At 49.8% G+C, this 22,228-nt stretch overlaps 1 protein-coding gene across 5 annotated transcripts; it reads right to left on the minus strand.

Annotated features, from left to right (window-relative positions):
* Positions 1-346: 346 nt before the first annotated feature.
* On the minus strand, positions 347-21,902 carry PRXL2A (peroxiredoxin like 2A). Of its 5 annotated transcripts, none has more exons than XM_036828848.1 (6): positions 21,763-21,902; positions 10,762-10,924; positions 8,322-8,413; positions 5,050-5,190; positions 4,277-4,441; positions 347-1,424 (listed from the first exon to the last, which is right to left on the minus strand). In XM_036828848.1, exons 2-6 carry the CDS (start codon positions 10,904-10,906, stop codon positions 1,311-1,313), a joined length of 657 nt encoding a protein of 218 aa, XP_036684743.1. In that variant the 5' UTR covers positions 10,907-10,924; positions 21,763-21,902; the 3' UTR covers positions 347-1,310. The 5 variants fall into 5 exon arrangements, with proteins under 5 accessions (XP_036684743.1, XP_036684742.1, XP_036684741.1 ...); XM_036828847.1 differs by having other exon boundaries at positions 21,712-21,844; XM_036828846.1 differs by lacking the exon at positions 21,763-21,902 and adding an exon at positions 15,950-15,969 and having other exon boundaries at positions 10,762-10,941.
* Positions 21,903-22,228: the final 326 nt, after the last annotated feature.

Raw genomic sequence — 22,228 nt, forward strand, 5'->3', positions numbered from 1 at the left:
AGGGAGTCTTGGAACATATACATATGAGGGGACCACTGTACTCCTCTTCTCTGGACTCCCATCCCCGCCTTCCTACTCCTGGGCCAATTTGGTGCCTTGAGAAGACTCCCTAGGGCAGAGCTCCCTTCAGGCTCTTGCTGACCTCATACTTACTCACATGACAAAATTTCAAAGACAACAAACCAATGAACTAAGTTACATTTCATCTTCTCTGTCCTTTTTCCTCCTCAGTCACCAAATTAGGCTAGAAAACCATCAATAGGAAAGCAGCTACCAATTTTAAATGCCAAGTCATTCCTCTAGGAAAGACAGCAAAATCACTAACATGAATGACAGGATGAACTTTTCTGGGCATTTGGAAACCTCTTAGATCATTAGAACTAGAGGAACTCCTCCCCCGACCCTACCCCATACACATGCAGAATACTGATTTTTCATGTTCAGTGTCTTTGGCACCACTGATTTAATAAATTCAGCCGTTATTATGGTAAATATTTTTATTGTTAGTTTTGTCAGAAACATTTGTATATATGGGCAATTTCTGATGCCTAATTTTATTAGAGCCTAATTTTATTGATCATTTCTTCTAGGAAATCAAATCTCCAAGATTAGAATGGAAGACAATGAAAAAATAGATTTCACTTTATAGTTTACCTTTATCAAGCCATCCAAAGCACATCAGTTCTTTTATACGAGTATTACTTTAAAATAATATAATAAATCATAACAAACCAATGAACTAAGTTGCATTTCATCTTCTCTGTCCTTCTTCCTCCTCAGTCACCAAATTAGGCTAGAAAACCATCAATAGGAAAGCAGCTACCAATTTTAAATGCCAAGTCATTCCTCTAGGAAAGACAGCAAAATCACTAACATGAATGAATCATTAGCATGAATCATTCATTGAAAACACAAGCCAAAACCTTATACCCTTAATCTTCAAGTCAATCACCAACTTTTCTTAGATTTTTTAAAGACACGAAAATAAAAATCATTTCGAATAACAGCACTCAAACACCATGTATGTTTGTAATGAGGTGTAGCAGTCAACTTTAAGCCTCAGATTTTCCAGGTTTTAGCTGAAATAAGCCTTATTAATTAGCTTTTTAGATTTTTATCAGTCTTGTTTGGGGGTTATTTTGCCTTATTAGGCCTAAACAGAGTACAATATTAAAATATGTTAATTGTCTATACTGAGAATATGGCATAAATGGGTTTCTAACTCCTTAGGGACAGCAGTGGAAACACAACACATCCCATGAACACAGGTGAGAGCCCTAGTTATCCCTGAGTTGGGCAGTTTCACACAATCATTTTTTCTCTGAGGCTGAAGTCTGTGGTTTGATCTTCCTAGCAGCTTCCAGAACAGAAACTAGGTTTACTTTGTCTCCAAATTCTTTTTCTCGGTGCTCCAGAAGAATGCCCTGAAAGGAAACAAGAGGGTACATCAGTCCTCACTCTGAGTCATTCATTCATGAGACAGACACTAAGCGCCAGCTGTCCATCAAGGCCCTTGCTTGGGCAGCAAGGAACAGAGATCTGAATCGGTCCCGGCTCTGCCCTTGAAGAGTTCAGTCTTTTGGGGAAGGTAGATCAGGGGAGGCTCCCTCGCAATATTTGGACCGTACAAGCAGCACTTCGGGAGCAGGAAGTCAGGAGTGATTAATATAACAGGGCGATCAAAGAAGGCTTCACAGGTGATAAAGCATGTCTACAGGTAGAGATGTACGTAAAAGAACATTCCAGGCAGAAAGAACAGAATGAGCTTGCACAGAAAAGCCTGAAGTTGTGGAAGTAGAGCTCAGAGGTCAGACCTTGACAGGCACTAAGTGAACACCTGAAAAGGGAGACGCTATCTTTAGTTTTCCTACAAAACTGGAGGCCACTCACTTCTGATACCGTGAAGCAAAATGCACTAAGACATACTACACCCCAAAATACCCTACAGTTGTAAAAAAGATAAAATGTGTTTGAGATCAGCATCAAGGAATCCTTGTTAAAGGGTTCTTTGAGAGGTGACAAATTAAATTCAAATTGAATTTAAAAAATAAACATTTATAAACATGTTCTTTGTACCATTATTCATAAAGACTTTAAAAAAAAAAAGTGCCACCACGCTGTGGTGACTACACGGAAGCAGATCAGGAAACTATATTTACTTGCTCATTAGAGCGGTTTGCAGACATTAAAAACACTGAGGAAGAACATATGATGACATGGGGAAATGCTCATGACATGCTGTTAAATGAAAAAAGAACATCTAGTTTAGTAAGTTACCGCTTTCTAAAACCACAAAAGGCCTGTCAGCTCAGCTCTGTCCAAAGAGGTTGTCCCTGGTAGCTGAGCTTATAGAATGGCTCTCCCCACCTTCTCCGTTTTCAAATTTCCTATGTTGAAAACACACTGCTTCTTTAAAGGTAAGTATGCTTTAAAGATTATTATTACAAAGGAAATCTCTACTGAGTGGCATCTGGCACAGTGGGACTGCAAAAACTCTGTCAAGAAACACGGAGGTAAGCCCTGAGGCCAGGCCAGCCTGGTCAACCTTCCGCCACGAAGGAAGAAGGCAGGAGCTCCGGGGAGCACCAACAAAGTCAAACAACACCCAGGGAGCGAGCCAGCCAGGCTTGGGCAGCCCGTGAGCACCAGGTGAGTCACTGCCAGGCAAGAGGAGGCTGGCAGGTGAGCCAAGCCCTTCCCCGGGGGCTGAGGAAAGGCAGAGATAGGAAGGGGAAGGAATCCCAGGGGCCCGGAGTGGGAAGAGGCTGAGGGATCCTGAGGAAGTGGCCTGCCCAAGTGCAAGGGTACCTGGAAGGGGTCTTTGGGAACCACCTCCAAAGAGGGGCTATGGGCAAGGGAAGGGCAGGGTCTCTGGAGCAGGACAGATCGGAGTTCCTGAGTTTCATTTCCTTTGCACCACATACTAGCTGCTTATCTTTGGCTGAGTTATTTCACAGGCCCATTTCCTTACATGTAGATGGGAATAAAAATACCGACCATACCAGATTGGTGGCAGAGAAGACATGAGATCATGTATATGAGCACCTGGCACAAGGCAGGCACTCACTGGCAGCCATTATCTCTAAGACATTTTGATACATCACCAGAAAGTTAGCAAACAGGTTTATGTTATATCAGACACCAATTCATGCTAGATTCTCACACAGACAAGCAACTGCAGATACCAAGGTTTAAAAGGAAGAGATTCGAAATACAGCTTAAAATTGAAGGCTTTCTAGTCCCACCAGCTTTCCTCCCCAGCTGGGGAAAGTATGCAGTTATCGTTGTCAGTAGTGAGTTCCACCATGCAGACCAACCCTGTCTTCTTTTTTTTTTTTTTTTGGCCGCACCATGCGGCTTTTGGGATCTTAGTTCCCCGAGCAGGGATCGAACCCGTGCCCCCTGCAGTGGAAGCGCCGAGTCCTAACCACTGGACCGCCAGGGAATTCCAACCCTGTCTTTTTACAGACAAGCTCAAAGGTTAATGTCATGCCCAAAGTTGGCGAGACGAGCCTAGAAATCAGACCACGGGGTCTTCCTGCCAGGCCCTTGAGCCTGTCCCTTCTCTGTGCCCACCCGGCCTCTGCTGGCACTGCCCCGAGTCTGACGTGGAGCATCCACCCACCCGCCTCCTGAGCCCACAGAGACCTCCCTCATCTCTCCACACCTTCCCTTAAGCCCCCGTGCTGACTCTGGATCCCCACAGCCAGGGCCTGAAATAGAGTGTGCAGAGAAGTCTGCTGCCCCTCCGGAGACAGCCAGGCCACCAGGACCCCTGCAGGGAAAGCACCGCCCACCACAGCTCCCTGCTGCTCCCCCAACGAGGTCTCTTTCCTTCCTTCTCTCCTCTTCACTTTACTGTCCATCCTCGATGACAGGGAACCCTGCAAGGGAGTAAATTCTTCACAGAATAAAGACTCTGCTTTTGTTCTAGTGCAGAAAACAGAATGTGACATCAGGAAACCCGGGTCCAGGCTCCTGAAGTGCCACTGAGGAGCTGTCCTCCTTGGTGCGGTCACTCGCTCCCTCACAAGTTATTTACCTGCAGGACTCAGACTGTGTCGTGATGTTACTGTGACGAGGGAGGGGGTCATGTGTGAGGGGCCGAGAGAGCAGGCGTGCAATAAACGATCATTTCCCTCCCTTCCCCTTCTTCGTGCTCCCTGGCTTTCTGGAAGGAAGGCTGGGAGACTCCGAGTAGGGAAAGCCACCCTCCCACCCGACACATCGGGGTCTCATGCTCACAGACCCACGAGTGAACACACTAGGAATTTACCTGCTTTCCTGGTCCCACCACAAAAACTCCCCCAAGGATGAAGCCCTCGCCTTCCAGGTTTCCGGAAAAGCCTCCGCTCCGGGCCCGGAAGAAGTTGTACCAGACACCCAGACGGACAAATCCCATGAACATCATCTTGCGCCTTTCGGGACCATAGAACTTCTTCTGTAGGAGCGAGGGAGACAGACCCCGTGTGAGTAGCCCATATGCCTGCCCTCCCCGGGGAGGATAGTTCCCAGCAGGGCATCTGCTTTCAGACAAAGACCCAAAGGCTGCTGGTTCCGGTCCTCCCCCACCCGACACGCACAGCTGCCACCCAGGAGCGCTCGCAACTGCCCGAGCTAAGCAGAACCCTGCAGCCTGCCACCCTGACTCTCATCTCTTGCTACGGACGTACAGGGTTCTTGGGCCTGACAGAGTGATAACAGTCCTACATTCTGTAGAGGTTAGTAGAGGGGACAGAACTATGGCTGCAGTGAATTAAGGGACAGGGGCTTGTGCTGGGCACCCCCCTGCAGCGCAGGGGAAACCAGTGGAGCTTTCAGCTATTTGCAAGGCTCCCATTCCCGGGTCACAAGTCAGGAAGGGCTCAAGTAATAACTGAAGGACAGCTCTTAGGTTTTTTTTCACTCATGCTCTGCTCAGAGGGCTGGGGGCAGCTGAAAGGGAGGCCGACTCCAACTCCTGTCCAGACATGCTTTGGGCCACCGAACTCTCCACGCACGAGGGCAATCCCCAGCGGTCTGTGTCCGACAGGCTCACGGCACACGTACCTTTTCATCCAGGAAGATTTCTCCTTTGAAATAAGGCTGGAAGTCCTTCACTTCAGTCTTGACCTGCTCCTTTACCACTGCGTACAGGGGGATGCCCAGCTCGTCCAACTTGGGCTTCAGGGAGGACAGGTCTGCAGCCTCCTGCAGAAGACAGGAAAGGTCAGGGGCACGAACTCTCGAGGCTCTGCAGCCAACCAACACCCTCTTTCCTACAGGCCCAGAGCGTGGCTGGCACCGAATGCAGAAGAACAAAGGCGACAAAATGCCAAGAACAATTAAGGCCTGTGTAGACCAGCAAAAGACTGTCCCAGCTGGAGACGAGGCCTCAGGATAGAGTATCAGGTTCCCTCCTCAGCCCAGGTTCCTGTCCTCTCCGTGGAGGGAAGGAGAGGCTGGGTTCCTGTTATGGGTGTCCTAACCATGGCCTGGGGAGCATCCGATAAGTCAGAGCTTGCACCCAAACTCAGTCCTCCACTCCTAGCCACAGTGCTTCTCTCCCTAATCTCCCAGCCCCTCCACTGCTCTAGAGCAAACTGGCACAAGGGCCTAGCAGTCGATCTCCATGCAGGCCATGTGAATAGCTGCCTCCACACCTCTGCTCAGCTGGCCCCCTCTCATTGCAATAACCTTCCTTCTTTCTCCAGCTCAAATCCTACCCTCTAGAAAAGGATCCCTGTTCTAAAAAGTTCTCCCTGGCTAGCCCAGCCTGGAGTGAAGGCCTGATTCTCTGTGTATATCCAATCTTTCCTGCTTGGCGACTTTTTCTGTACTGAGTCCACTGGGTCCCACTAAGTTTAGCTTTGTCCCTTAAGTTCCCAAATGTGTCTCAGAGTCAGAAACTGCCTTCCATTTCTTGTATCCCTCAGTGCCTAGCACATGGCTGGATATGCAGAAGGTACTAGGTACCAGGAGGAAAGATTCCAGGTGAAGGTGGACAGTGGGGAGCCCGCAGCTGAGCTGGTAAGTATGGACATCGCTGATTCTCAGGAACTGCGGGCTAGATGGAAAGATGAAACTCACACATCAGGGTAGAGCTTCGATGTTAAGAACAAACTCCTTTTTCACATTTGGTGTCAGAATTAAAGAAACAGCAGGAAATCCTTTCAGAAGCAGCCTACTTGCCTCCAATACATTGCTATATGGTGGCAACTGCATTTAATTTGTCATTTATTTTCTAGAACAACAACAACAAAAGGATAGCTAATGAAGCAGAATTCATTACAATGCATTTGTCAAGAGGTTCAGTGAGTGGCAAACTCTGCCCAAGAGCAGAGAGGACTACAGGTCTGATGTGGTCAAAGACCACCTGTGTGTGAGAGTAAAGGTTTTACTCACTTTCCCTGGGCTTTACTCAGAAAAAGTGTGAAGTGGAAACTGAGTCACATGCCTCCCCCCTCAAAATAACTTTGCCTGCCATCCAACCATCCTTTTAGAAACATAAGTTTCCATAAAATGCTCTACCAGGGTACAGACCAGAGCCCAGAAAAACAGGTTGTAATTAGAGCAGTTGCTCCTGGAACCTTGGGGTTTAGCTGGCCTTGAGAAATCAAGTCACAACAGGCTTCCATGTTGGTATTTGGAGGCATCAGAGATTGGACTCAAAAGCCCTGAGTTTAAATGTCACCTCCTGTGGTAGGCAGAATAATACCTTCTAAGGATGGATGTCCACATCCTAATCCCAGGAACCCGTGAATATGTTTTGTTACATGGGAAGGGGGAATTAAGGCAGCAGACGAAATTTAGATTGCTAATCAGGTGATCTTAAAGGAGATTATCCTGTTTTATCTGGGTGGTCCCAATGTGGAATCACTAAGGTCCTTAAATGTGGGAGAGGAAAGCAGAAGAGTCCGTGTCATAGTGACACAATGTAAGAAAGACTTGGCCAGCTATTGCTGGCTTTAAAAATGGAAGAAGGGGGCATGAACCAAGGAATGCAGATGGCCTCTAGAAGCTGGAAAAGACACAAATTATTTATCCCCTGGAGCCTCCAGAAGAATTACAGCCCTGCTGATACCTTTATTTTAGCTCAGTGAGACCCATTTCAGAATTCTGACCTTTAGAACTGTAAGAAAATGAATCTGTGTTATTTAAAGCCACTGAGTATGTGATCATGTGTTACAGCAGCAATAGGAAATTAATACACCCCCTACAGCAGTATGACATTGTCACTACCTCTGTACCTCAATTTCCTCCTCTGTAAAATGAGAATAACAACAACAATCTGTATTTTCCAGGGATGCAGTGGGGAACCAACGAGGTACCGGCAGAAAGTGCCCTGAATGTATAGTACAATAGTGCTATAATGTAAAGTAGGCAGATTCTCAGCCAGCGCAACCACACAAGAAGGGGAGAGCTCTGCAAGGCTGAAAGGAAATGCCTCAGGATGAGAGAGGACAGCCAGGGGAAGGAGGATGGCAACTCGGGCAGGACCAAGGCCATGACCTGGAAAGCAAAGTTTTCTCAAGAGCTGGAGTACTGTCGTTCCCAGTTCTCCCCCAGACAAAGCCGTGAACCTCAGAACCTGGGTCTTCTGTCACTGACTGTATGACCATGGATAGGTCAACAAACCACTCTTGTCCTCAGTTTACCTATGTGTAAAGTGACAAGGCTGGACCCTGCCTTCCCTTGACAAGCTTCCTCACTTACTGAACAGACACGATGGCCTCCCTTTGAGGGGCCAACCTGGAGACCTCCTAGTCAGTGAGCCCCAAACTGCACCAAACTCTCATGCCCACTGCACCCACACTATCGGCATGACCAAAATCCCCTGGGCTTCAGATCCAACGCCGAGAGCACAGAGAGGCAGCAGAGTCACCATGTGCGGCTCTCAGCCGTCCAGCAGGGACACCAGTGGGCTCCCCAGGAAGAGGCAGACAGGCAGGTCCATTCTAAAGGTGTGGCCCTGTGCTTCCCCGGGTGCTGTAGCTGCACCACAGGCGAGGCTGCCCATGCCTGTACCAGTAACGATCCAGGCACCTCATTTCAGTAAGTAAACCCCTGTGCTGAGAACCAGGAACATGCAATTGGACCTGGTCCAGGACACATACTACAAGAGTGAAAGGCCTTGGAATGCCAAAGGAAAGTCAAATATGTGGCTAACCCTAGAATATGGTGAGCTGTTAAATGAACAGAAACAGAGAATTAGGCAAAAAACAAAACAAAACAAACCTAGAGTAAATAACATAATGGGCCACTGTTGGTCCTGGCTGGAAATGCCCCGGTCCCCACTTGCTAGGATCCCTTCCTCCAAACAGATCCTCAAATGCACTCACCTCTCGACAGAGGAAACAGCCTGGCCTCCGCACAGCCATAATCACAGCTCCATTATTTTCCCAGAGCGCCTTTGCTTTAAAAGTCATTGGTTCTGAGGAGAAGAAAAGGGAATTCAGTATCATTTCCTCTCAGCCTGGCCCCAACCTCTAAGCACCTCATAAACAGCACCAGGCCAAACAGAGGACCTGCAAAAGTATTTCACATGTGGGAAAAAGCAAACAGGAAACACGGACAAGGAATATTCATCTTTCCAAGGAAAATGAATCCAGTGTAAGGGTCCTACTATATAACCAGAAGGCCCCTCCCCCATAAAAATCTAGTTGTGAACTTGAACATCCCAAACTGGTACATTTCTGGAAAAATAGCATATTCCTTTGCTGGTCTCAATGGACCTTGTAACAATCCTTTAGGGCAGATCCATGGCCAAAACTTGAACGAGATCTTGCGCTTTGGCCAAGAAAACCCCAACTATTAAAAAAGTATTCAAAGAAATTAGGTCAAAAGAAATTAAAAACAAAAAAAAATTTAACCTAAATATGTTAACTGCAACGTTATCCGTAGGAGAGGGTAGAAGATGTCCAACAGGGAAATTCTTTGGGTAGCAGAGTAGTGTAGCTCAAGCCCGGCTCCAGTCACACTGAGTCCGCATCTAGGTGTGACCCGGGGCAGGCTATATCTCCTCCCTGAACCTCCATTTCCCCATTTGTAAATGCAGATGCCTAGCAGCTCCACTTTGGGCCACAGGGAGTATTAAAAGATGGATATAAAAGTGCTCTCCAGGTAATACAGAGTTAGTGAGGGCTCAACAAGTACTATCCCTTATTATTTTAACATTTCTCAGAGGAATCCGTGTCCCTGTGGGATGTTATATAGGAAAAAAAGAAGGTGGGAGGGGATTGAAATCAAATGACACTGGGAAACTCTGGGTCGAACATAGCTAAATAGGACTCTCTCTGCAGGGCTTCTTAGTCCCTTACTGAGGGGTGACCTACATCATAAATCTGCAGTCACGGTTCCTGCCTTCCCTTGACAGGCTTCCTCACTTACTGAACAGACGCGATCGCCTCCCTTTGAGGGGCCAACCTGGAGACCTCCTAGTCAGTGAGCCCCAAACTGCACCAAACTCTCATGCCCACTGCACCCACACTATCGGCATGACCAAAATCCCCTGGGCTTCAGATCCAACGCCGAGAGCACAGAGAGGCAGCAGAGTCACCACGTGCGGCTCTCAGCCGTCCAGCAGGGACACCAGTGGGCTCCCCAGGAAGAGGCAGACAGGCAGGTCCATTCTAAAGGTGTGGCCCTGTGCTTCCCCGGGTGCTGCAGCTGCACCACAGGCGAGGCTGCCCATGCTTGTACCAGTAACGATCCAGGCACCTCATTTCAGTAAGCAAACCCCTGTGCTGAGAACCAGGAACATGCAGTTGGACATAGTGTTTCTCAAATTTATTAGACTCAGGAGCTCCTGTTTTTGAAGATCCAGGAGCCTGGAATTCCTCAGAACACACTCTGGAAGGTTTGGTTGAGTAAACAGTGGTACAATTTTACTAAATATTATGGAACGATTATTATTATATTTAGAGAGACAACATGAGAAAATGAAAAATGCTTTTGATAAGAAAAAACGAATACTCAGCCATAAAAAGAAACGAAACTGAGTTATTTGTAGTGGGGTAGATGGACCTAGAGTCTGTCATACAGAGTGAAGCAAGTCCGAAAGAGAAAAACAAATACCACATGCTAACACATATATATGGAATCTAAAAAAAAAAAGGTTCTGAAAAACCTAGCGGCAGGACAGGAATAAAGACGCAGATGTAGAGAATGGTTGAGGACATGGGGAGGGGGAAGGGTAAGCTGGGACAAAGTGAGAGAGTGGCATGGACATATACACACTACCAAATGTAAAATAGCTAGCTAGTGGGAAGCAGCCACATAGCACAGGGAGATCAGCTCGGTGCTTTGTGACCCCCTAGAGGGGTGGGATAGGGAGGGTGGGAGGGAGACGCAAGAGGAAGGGGATATGGGGATATATGTGTACGTATAGCTGATTCACTTTGTTATACAGCAGAAACTAACACACCATTGTACAGCGGTTATACTCCAATAACGATGTTAAAAAAAAAAAAGAAATAGATTTTATGTCTTAAAAAAAAGAAAAAGCTAAAATGTAAAAGATCAATGTACAAGTACACCAAGATCATAACTACATATTATTACGTGTACACCTGGGAAAAAATGTGTGAAAATAAAAAGATTATTGTGTTAGGGTAATGGAATTATCAGTAATTCTTAAAGTGTTAACTAAATTTTTCCTAATGTTATATTGCCTTTTCAATTAAAAAAAAAAAAAAGAACTACTTTAGAGAGAAAAAAACTAAGTAAGCCTGCATCCCAGCATCTTGGAAAAGTACTGACACCAGTGGGGTCACTGCTTACCCTTCTCCAGTGTTTTCAGGTCTACATCCTCCAGATACTCCAGCGTTGCTTTCTGGGGCTTGGCCAGAAATACGTCTGTGTTGGCCAGGATTAGTGCCAAGGCAGCAGCCCCTATGGCCCCCGCACCAATGGACCACATTCCCATGGTGAAGAAACTTGGATCCTGGAGGAAAGACATTTCTGGGGATTGAGAGAAAGGAAGAAGACGTTACTGCTCCCACAGGACAGCCGGAATCTGATCTCCCGGACAAGGCTCTGGCTGGGCAGCCAACCAGGGGGCCAGAGGCAAAGGGAGGAGGCGCAGCAGTGTCAGAGATGGGACTGGACAAGGGCTGCCAACTGAGCGCCTGCCCACCTGCCGCTACAGGAGCCTGGGAATACAACACACACGTGGCGGTTCCCGACCAGGGAGCTCACTAGCGGGTCAGCAGCCACTGACGGAGGCGACAGCCTCTCCTGCTGCCCCCTCTCCCTTTGCTCAAGGCTGTGGCCTCCCAGCTTGGTGGCGCTCCTCCAGGCTGTGTCACTGCCCTCCTCATCCATGTCTGCTCTCTTCCTTCACAGCCCAGGAGTGGCAGCTCCCACTTCCCTGGGGAGGGAGCAGCCTCTCTGTGTGATTAGATTACTTAGAGACCAATCACCCTGTTGTAACCCTACCCTTCCTCCTCGCTGTGAATCCCTCAGACGCAGAGACCAGGTCCTATTCATCCAGCCCCCAGACAGTGCCCAGCAGGGCCTCACTCGAAGTAGGCAGGCAATCTCAGTACATTTCTCCAACTGAGAATACCTTTATTTTCTACTCATTATACAAATAAAACAGGCTCACGGTGAAAACAAAACAAAAAACCAAAAAAGAAGCAATACATAAAACCACAGTTGACAAGAAAGCAAATATCCTCTCAACATCTACCACCTATTAAATTATACAGTTTAATAGAGATGGCCACTATTAGTCTGACATTTTTCCCCTGTGAACAGAATTATACAGATGTCTGTCCAGTGAACAGGTAGAGAGACTGAGAGAGTAGGCAACATGTACGAAAGAGCACGGTGCTGGGGTGTCTGCTTCAGAGGACTGGGCAACAGTCTGCATTGGGCAGGGGGCTCTGTAGTTGAAATGGAGGTCCAGGCAGGTCCTATAGCATCCGGCCTCCTCCCCAGCTCATGCCTGGGGGCCTCGCCAAGGCTTCCTCTAGTTGGGAAGCCTTGTGCTTCTGAGTGGGAGCTCCTGGAAGCAGCCCACCCCTGTAACCGCAGCAAGTACCCCACCCAGCCTTCTTTTCTTGACAACCACTTACAATACCTATCTTTCCATCTGGCCCTCTCGCCATCCTAGGATCTGACTTACGCCGGAGCCTTCCTCCCTAAGTACCTGCACGATTCTATGTGCTCGGATCACTGGGTACCGACCTGGGGTGTGTGTCTATGTGTATGTGTGTGTGTGGCCCACCTGACCTCATCCCACCGAACCAAAGGCTTAATTCTCCCCTGCAGGACTTGACTCAGGAGAGGACCTCTCCAAAGGATTAAGCAGGGCTTCCATGGTGGCGCAGTGGTTAAGAATCCGCCTGCCAATGCAGGGGACACGGGTTCAAGCCCTGGTCTGGGAAGATCCCACATGCTGCGGAGCAACTAAGCCTGTGCACCACAACTACTGAGACTGCGCTCTAGAGCCCACGAGCCACAACTACTGAGCCCGCGTGCCACAACTACTGAAGCTCGTGTGCCTAGAGCCCGTGCTCCACAACGAGAGAAGCCACCGCAATAAGAAGCCCGCGCACCGCAACAAAGAGTAGCCCCCTCTCGCTGCAACTAGAGAAAGCCCGTGCGCAGCAACGGAGATCCAATACAGCCAAAAATAAATAAATAAAATAAATAAATTTTAAAAAAGGATTAAGCAAAGGCCCAGATATCCGCATGTCACTGCCAAGGGAGGGGGCTGTGAGGGATCCACTGCCATGAGGTAGGGTTGGGAGTAACTTGGTGGGGATAACTTTGGGAAGAAAAGGGTAGGCCAGACTAGTGTTAAGGCCAGCCCGGGAAGTTCAGACTTGAGTTCAGAAATAAAAGAGAACTTTCAGACAGGGGGTGTGGAGTGTGTACTGGGAATGACCAAATGAAAATAGCCTTTAAGAAAGAGGACTTTGGCATCTGTACACTAGGGGAGAGGAAAAAGAAGGGGACTCTGTGTGTGTTGGGGGAGGAGGTGAGCTGGGAGAGAAGAGTCTCTTATAACCTCAAAATGTGCTCTCGTACGCTGGCAGCATTGGCATCGTGGAGAACTGCAGAATTTCCAGCCCTACCTCAGAACTAAGAAATCATAACCTGCATTTCCATCAGACACGGCAGGCAATTCACAGGCACATGAAAGTTTCAGAAGCATTGTCTTGGGACAAAGAATTCAGGTTTTGTGGTTGGTTGGCCATAAGCCACAGAACAAAGTACAGCCGTGAGGGCAGGCTGGCCTTGGAGAGCTGGGCCTTCCTCAAGGGCCAGCTTCTGTTCCCTCAGCTCACTGTGTGAGGGCAGCCGCGGAGACAACGAGAGTCAAAAACCAGGGCACAACTCCACGCCTCTGCCCGGAGTGTCCTTCCTCATTCGCTCTATTCTGCGCGACTCAGACGCCTCTTCCAGGGGTCTTCTTGGATGCTCTGCCTACCCACGCCCCCCAAGAGGGGATTATTCACCCCCACCTGTGTCCAAATCACACCACGATCCTTCTGATTTGGACCTGTTTTCAAGTTTTCTCTCTTTTGACTCTTCCTCAGTTTATCTCTGAATTCCCCCAGCACAGGGCCTGTTTGTGGTCCACAGTGGGCTCTCCATAAATGTGTGCCGAAATGAATTCAGTAGGATTGAGTGATGAAAATGATAACTTATGGAGGACCAAAGTGCTTGGGTGAAGCAGGAAAGAACGTTCCACAGGCCAGCTTCCAGTTCTTTTATGTGTCAAAGTTACACATTACTGCATTATAGTTCACAGAACAATCAGGAGGAAAACCACAGCTCTCACCTGCCTGCTGTAAACAGGAGATTCCCCAGAGCCTGGAACAATTTCTGTACCTTGACGCACTTCCAAAACCTCCCTGGACTGCTGACATGTGTATATGATTAAGGCCCACATGGCACGGTCTCTGATCACAGATTTGCTAACATTTCTGCATCAGTTCGCAAAGGCCAGCTTACACCTACCCTCCAAAAGGACTCACTTCAATTCCTGGGACACATCAGAGCGTTGCAGGAAGTCCAGGGACCCTTCCAGTCAGCTCCACACCCTTCTAACACACCACTGGCTGTTTTTGGAGGCAAACAGACTCCGGCTCCCCACTGCCCATCAACAGTCATCGAGCCTGTTTGCTCGCGAGCACAAGGGAATCAGACTCAAACAGACTCAACATTTATTTCCAAACATTTATTCAGCACTGACCTGTTTAATAAATGGCAGTTTGGGATGACATAAAACTAAATGATAAACAGTCCTCAAGGAGATACAGGCCTAGTACACAGATAACAGAAATTCAAGTGGAAAGGTATGAACACGGGGCTAAGGCAGTGCAGGGGTGAGAACCAGTTACGTCTGGTCTGGGCAGCCGTAGAAGCACCCAGAAGGAAGTGGCTTTGGAGCAGGCATAGGATTCAGAGAGCAGGATGGAACAGCTAGGCCAGGCTTGGGCTCAATAAGCCTGGGAAACAGCGGGCTGGCTGGGGTGAACGTCCCAAAGGCGCCCGACACCCTACCTCAAGTTCACAAGCCGGAGCACAAGATGTGGGCTTCAGAAGCCCCAGGAGCACTGTTTAGCACCCCACCCCGCCTCCAGCTGTGATCCGGAAAGCATAAGCACAGAGTCACCCCTTTGGGAAGCTTGGCCCGGGACCTCAGGCCCCGCAGCACTAAGATGTGAGAGTATTATCAGCACCAGAGGTGAGAGGCTGGCCTCTCCATGAACATAGACTCCCAGCGGGCCTCTAGCAGTTGCCTCTTCTGCCGGTGGGAAGCAGGGAAACCTGACTTCCGGAAACACCTAGAGAGTGTATAGATCCGGCCTCTCAGCCAGGCCCCCCGGAGCTGCAAAGCAATTCCCATCCCAGCATGTCTTTGGAGCATGTGCCATGCAACCCGCTGGCTCTGAATCCTGCATCACAGCTATTCCCACCCACAAAAAAGGACTGGAGGTAGCAGGAAGCTTAACATCCACACGGAACAACGCATTTTCACACGGGCCTCTAAGGCTACTAACTGGAGAGAGAGAGAGGCCAGTAAACGAGCACTTACTTAGCGCCACCCGAAATGCGTGCCTTAATTTCACACAGTCGTATGATGCAGATAGTATCCTGTTATGCAGCTGACAACGCTGAAGTTCAGAGAAGTTCAGTACCTTTTCCAGTGTCACAGAGCCAGCAGGACAGTGCTACATCCTGGACCCAGATCACTAGGACCCCAAAGCCTGTAGTCTTTCTACTACACAGGCCTCCCCACACGTTCAGTGGTGGGTTTCTGGAGGTCAAAGGGCATGATCCCTTTTGTCTTAAAGAGAATTTTAAATGAGCAACCTATTTTTTTTTCAATCATCACATACAGCCAAACCATGTTTACTCTAAAGGAAATGTACTGTGTGACAGATGTCCCTTCTCTTTCCTCCCCTCTCTATCCCCTTCTGTTAAGGAAAGGGTCAGTTTCTCTGAAAGATAATAGCAAGGCTGTTTACAGAAGAGCCAGCCGCCACCTGACACAGCCACAGTATTCGGTTCCCCACTGTGGCACTTATCTGATCTGGTCTCTCCCACAGAAGAACGTGAAGCGTGATAAGACCACAAAGAAACAACAGCTGGGGTGGCTCAGAGTGGCAGCGCTGGTCTGGGATAAGCGTCTCGGGGCAGGAGACCTGGCTGGGCTCCCTAGGCCCAGGCTTGATCCCTCCCTCAGCCTCATTTTCCTCAACTCCAAAATGAGGGGGTTGGATGGGGTGAATGGCAAAGATTCTAAAGCACCCAGTGACATCGTGGGATTCTATCAAAAACAGCTCACTTTGGAGGCTGCACATTCTCGGTTCCTCATCACGACTCTACCCCACCCCACCCCCATTTCAATTTCCAGAGTGTTTCTTCCCTGCTGCCCAGAGCTTCACAAGGCACCTCCCCTCCCCGACACATGGTCCCTCATCCCCAACCTCAGGCACCAGGCACTCACCATCCGCAGTGCGCACACCCTGGCTTCTGCTGACCCACTGGGAGCAGGCAGCCGGGGAGGGCTGGAGGTGGGGCTCTGGAGTCCCGCCTATGGCCCTAAGCTCACTCCATTGGCAGGACCAGGCCACCCAGAAACCCTGGGGCTCCTTCAGCTGCTGATAGTCAATCTCCAGAAAACATCAATATGGACAGCTGCCAAGACCACCTAGCCCTTCAAAACGTTGAGCAAATGTTGAGTCATTTGCAGTCACGCAGATTATAACATTTATCAAGTGCCAACAGACTCCCTCTCTGCTTTCTGGGGCAGGCTAATGAAGTGAAGCCCTTAATGTGGCCCTTAACTGCAGCCCAGGGGTCACACTAACTGAAATCAAAGGAAGATGTCCCTTTCTCCCTGGCCGCTTGTGTAACAGACAAACAAGCCTGACTCCCTAGTGGATCTATTCCTTTAGCTCTAACCCTTGTGCTCTGTGGCCTGCGCTTAGTCATGCTGGCTCTGCACCTTTGTAAAAGGATGTTTCCTAGCGCCTGAAATATACATGATAGCCCATTCTTGAGGCTTTGACCTTTAAAAAGTAGCAGAACAAAAAATAACAATTGTCTTGTTGGAGGTTTATAGGAACCCTGTGACCAGACCTACACGGACAGCTCCAAGGACAAAGGATTCCTGCACCAAGAAGTATGCAACCACCAGCCACCTGCCTCCCCTTTCAGTATAAAACCAGCTTGAATTTCTAACTCGGGTAAGATGGTTCTTTGGGACACGAGTCCATCGTCTTCTCGGTCTGCTGGCTTTCCAAATAAAGTCGCTATTCCTTGCCCCAACACCTCCTCTCCCGATTTACTGGCACGTCGTGAGGCGAGCAGTATGAGTTTGGACTTGGTAACACTCGCGCAGCCTGCTCCCTTCCCCTGTCCTCCACCCCACACCACTGGGGCCCCTTAACCTGCTGTCTATTCTTCACCTCCCTCTGCCTTCCCTTCTCTTCCTGCCACTTCAAGACTCCTCTCAACCCACACTCCCTGCCTCAGTGACCTCACCTACGGCCAGCACTTCACCCACCACCTTGGTAGTGACTTCCAGGTTCCAAGTGCTGCTCCGGACTCAAAAGTTTCCACTTGGGGGTTCTATAGGTTGTCTCTGTTGCGTCATGACCAAAGCTGAGTCAGTTTCTCTTCCGGAGTTCTTTTTCCCTAGCTCAGTGAATGACACAAGCATGGAGCCAACTGCTCAAGCCAGAAACTGCGAGTTGCATTTTACTCTTTGTTCTCCCTCATCGCCCACAGGAAATCAGTCAGGAAGTTCCGACCATCCTATGACACGGGTTCGCTACCCATCCTCTTCTCAGCCTCACTGCTGCTGTCCACGGCAAAGCCCCTATTACTCTGTACCTGGCCTATCTCAGTAACTACAGAACTGAGCTCGGCTGGCTCCAGCCAGGTCCTCTTCAGCCTATTCTCCGTGCTGTAGCCAGAGCGATTGTCACACTCCCCCGGCCTGATCACATCCTTCCCTTGCGTTCAGACCCTCGCTAGCTACAAACCTCTCAGCCCGCCCGCCGCCAGGGCCCTTGACAGCTCAGCTTCAGGCCACCATTCCAGCCTCACCCCTGCCCACTTCAGCACCCTCGTCAGATCACTCAATGTGCAAGGACTATGACATGTTTTGTTAGGCCTCTGCACTGCTGCTCGTGTTGTTTCCGTTACCCAGAATGCCCTCCCCGCCCATGCCAACTAGAGAAAGGCCCAAGCACATGTAACACTTTCTCTCCGGAGCCTTTCCTGAAAGCCCCGACAACTGACTGCTCCCTCACCTCTGGTTAGATAGCAGGCATGTATGTGCAAACACACACATACCTTTGCACAATGCACAAGCAGATGGACTTAGTGAATTTAGTTATTTACGTGTCTGTCTACACAATATGGTGGAGCAATCTGAGGGCAGGGGCTGTTGTCTTATTCATTCCTGCAAATTCAGCATTTAAGACAAATCTTGGCAACTAGTAGGCATTAAATCTCTGAATGAAATGATCTGAATTTTACTCTTTAAACTCCGCAGTGAGGCAGAGCTGGAACTAATTTGCAGCTGGTTTGACCTTAAAGAAACACTCAAGCCTGGGGCTTAGGTGACCTTAGGTTGGGTCCTACCTCCACCGCTCATTGGCAGGGTGATCTGACACAAGCTATGAAGACACTCTGGGCCTGGGTCTCCTCACCTGTACAGAGGAGGGAACTAGAAAATCTACAAGTTCATCTCAGTTCTGACATCCAAAGACTCTGAAGTACTGCATGATTGCAACTCCAGGGTTCTGACAGCCAGAAAGCCACGGGGACACCTGCCACTACTGCTCTCCTGCTGGGTGTGTACAGTCTCACCCTCTGCTTCCCCAGGCCTCATTCTACCTGTTCAAGGAGCTGCCTCTGGGCAGGAACTGATAAAGTCTTACTAAAACAAAGTATCAGCACTGGGTGGGTTAATTCATGCCTGAAACAAGTAGAGACAGCATCATATTCCAAACATTAAGGGTACACCTGCCCAGCCAAGCCCGACCCAGGGAATCCTCCCTCCTCAGAATGAGCTGGCTTGAGGCAGACACAGGGCAGAAGGAAGAAAGGGGTCCTGAGGGAGACAAAAGAAACTAGGAGTGTACATGGGCTTCCTTGTCTCAAGCCCTCAGTGAACGAGGCTGGAAAGGATGCTTCATCTTCTTTTCTTTGCTCTCCTCTGTTCCTTCAGAGCTCTAGTTCAGACCCTCCTTCACTGAGCAAAAGAAAAAACTAAGGCCCAGAGATGGGACCAGCTAGCCTCAGGTCACTTGCGGGGAGGACTGGTTAGTGGCTGTGCCGGGACTCAGGTCTCCCAACTCCCAGTCCATAGCTATTTATCCTGCATTGGACACTCCCACATAGGCTGAAACAGTGTGGGATCAGAGCTCAGGAAGAGGGCCTGCAGGTCTTCAAGTCTGCTCACTGGCCTGAAGAAGGTTGAAAGCAAAACTGCTCCTGAACAGAGCCTGGGAAATCGGGTGGCTGGAGAGAGCGCTAATCTTTTCCAAGCCCAGTGCTTTGTGAGCAGTTTATAATTCAAAGCCAAATGTTTTCTTAAGGGTCACGTTGCCCATTCTCAGCTGAGAAGCCACTCCATACCTCTCCTCCCCAGAGTAACAAGGTCCTGTCAATTCTGGATAGACAGCCTTGAAAATGGCAATTTAGCAGCCTGGTGACAAGGGCACCCAGGGCCCCACGAGCAGTAGGACATACATTCCCACCCACCCTTGTTGTCAAGCACCATGGAACTAGCCAGTTGCAAGGAGCTCTCACCTACTTGCCTCGGTCTCTGACTTCCTGCTTTGCTCCTTGGGGTGACTGCTTAGCTCTTAAATGCCAGATTCAGAAAGTTCTGAGCAGATGCTGAATGTAGAACAAGAGGACTGGGAAACATTGAGTCACTGCCAGTGTGAGGAATATGAGGGCTGGAAGAGGTCTTTTCCTCTGATCAGCTATCCTGAGGCTACAGAGCCCCACGCAAAATACCTGGCTATTCTGCCCCTTGCTTGCACAGCCTCCTGTCTGGGCTCAGGAGTGTGGGTGGAAGGCAAGGGAGATACCACAAAAGAAACTGGGATTCAGGACAAAAATCCTGGGTTCTCACTCTTTGATTATGAGAGGTCACCTCGTCCCTCTGAACCTGTGTCTTCTTTAAAAAAGGGCACTTTGAAGGGTTGTTGGGAAGACTATATAAGATCAATGAGGAACAAACTGTAAGGCAGCATTATCTTTCTCTTCTTTGCAGGGCTCAGATTCACTCATTCTCCTATGAGGGCAGGAGATCTGAAGCAGAACAGACACAAAACACTGAACAACTTCTTCAGCTGTGTCACTGCAGGCCTGCCTCCTGGGCGGAAGTCCTGGATCTGGAGGGAACCCTGGCTTTTCTCAGGCCCCTGTGGTCTAACTGCCACTCCACAATGCATACTCCATGCTGCCCTTTTGCAGCCTGCCAGAACCAGAGAAGGCAAATGGCCCTGCCCAGTTGTAATCTCCCTGTGTCAGAGGCCACTGGGCTCAGGGGTGAGCTGGTTCCCGCACAGTGTCTCCAGACAGTTCTTGCCACACACGCCTCAGCAGAAGGAGGTTTGGAGTGTCTCTGCTCGACATTTCACAAAAAGGCAAGTACCCAGCTGGCAGGAGAGCTGCCTTATTTCTGGGATACTAATAGAGCCTGGGGCTTTGAGCCTCAGAATTCCAGTCCTCACCAGACTTTCCAAGCACCATTTAAGTGACAGAAGCAGATAAGACAAAATAAGAAATGTCTTCATACCCCTCAGGAACAACGCATAAGATCGCAAATAAATGGCATGCCCTTATAAAGAACAGCAATACAGGAATGGCCACACCAAGAATAGCTCAAACCTAATTCAAATTCCTACAAGCTGTAAGAACCTGGACAAGGCACTGTTTTTGTATCAGTAAAACAGGAATGATTCCCAAATTACAAAATGTAATCTTAGACAGAGTTGTAAGAATCAAAGGATTAAATGTATACATGGTGCTTTGTAAGCTGCCTTACGAAGAGTGACATATGTGAGGTGTAATTCTTACTCATTTCTAGATTAGTCAATGATTGCCCCTAAAATGTTGTTTGTACATGAGATGGAGGGTTTCTGATGACCGGGTATGTTCCAAGGAGACAGGGTTTCGGATCTCCAGGACTGGGCTGGAGCAAAAGCATCGGAGACTATACAAGCTGGCTCCCGGACAATGCTTTGCTAAATAAATCCCAAGTAATTATTTTCTGTTTTTAACCACCTGACAAGTTCAAAGGAAAATACATTAAAAAAAACAAAAAAACAAAAACTAAACTTGACGGTTAGAGAATTGGGTTGTGGAAAGAGCCTCGTGTGGTAAGGAAAAGAGGCCCAGAGTCAGCTGGGATTGGACCCCAAGCCGGCTTCTGGCCCCCCGGAGGTGCTGCCTCCCCACGGCCCTGGCCAGGCTGGGCCTTAAACATCTTCTCCAACTGCTTTAGCTCCGATCCCTGCAACAACCTCGAGGAGAGACTGTCCGATCATCAGTCAAGTGCCTTGACTTTTCACTCCCAGACTTCAGCACAGTGTATTAAAACGTACAGCTGAGCTCTTTTCAAAGTTGCCAGGGGTTGTAACCTTTGGGTAAGGGAGGCAAAACAGGTGCCCCTGAGATGATGAAAAAAGCGAGAAATCGCGGCGCCATAAAACACAGGACCCTAAGCAGGCACAGGGCCCAAGATGACCAGGCTCTTGGCCTCCACCCGCACATCGCACATCGCCAGCTGGTCGGCCCGCCACCCAGAGGCAACCCCGCAGGCCCATCCCGGGCTCGGCCCCGCAGAACAGACGCGCCAGGACAAAGCCCCTTTCTCAGTTCTTTGTCCCAACAATCCAGGCAGGCCGGTGCCATCAGCCTCTCTCAAAGCCTGGGGGCGGGGAAGAGGGGGGTTTCTCGGCCGGTCAGATCAGCGCCGGGTCCCGGCCCCGGGTTTTCTGACCGCAAACGCTGGGTTTTTCCGCGGAGCGCGGGGCTCAGGGGCGGGAGGGGCGTCGTCCTCCGAGGGAGGTGGGGGCCGCCTCGAGACCCGCAGGTGTGGCCGCGCCCTGCCGGCTCTGAAGCAGCTTCCCGCGGGCTCCGAAGCCGATCGTGGGGCGGACCTGACCAGCCCCGCATCCGGCCAACCCGCGCGCGCCGACCTGCCTCGTTCGCCCCTCCCTGCCTCAGTTTCCTCACCTGCCTTCGCGGACGTCACGTGCCCCGCAGAGCCCTGCGCGCCGCACTTACCGCTCGCGTTCCCCTGCCGCCCGCCTCCTCTCGCGCCCGACGCCCGGTGGCTGGCGGACGGAACACACTCCCCGGCCCCAGGGGTCCCAGGGGTGGCCCCAGCGCCTGCGCAGGTTCGCGCCTGCGTCTCCCCGCGCGCCACTCCCACGTGACCCGCCCCGCCCCCCGCCGTGGCTCAGTGCCAGCCCGGCTGTGGCGCTGTCGCCAGCTCGGAGCGCGCGTCCAACCCTATGCGGCTCTCGGGACCCGTTCGCATGCGGTCCCTGGTTCTCACAGCTCCAGCTGCTTTCAGTCCTTCACGAGTGGTGACCCTAGACTCCTGATTCATTGTCAGGGGCGCCTTCTGGAGCAAAAGGAGGCTCTCGACTGCCCTGCTGGGATCTGGAAGTCCTGTAGCCGAGGACAGTCCCCTTTCAGTCCTCAGCGAGTTTTTGAGCAGTTATTTTTTCACGGTTTTTTGGCATAG

Source organism: Balaenoptera musculus, chromosome 16 (assembly GCF_009873245.2).
Source record: "Balaenoptera musculus isolate JJ_BM4_2016_0621 chromosome 16, mBalMus1.pri.v3, whole genome shotgun sequence".
Taxonomy (NCBI): domain Eukaryota; kingdom Metazoa; phylum Chordata; class Mammalia; order Artiodactyla; family Balaenopteridae; genus Balaenoptera; species Balaenoptera musculus.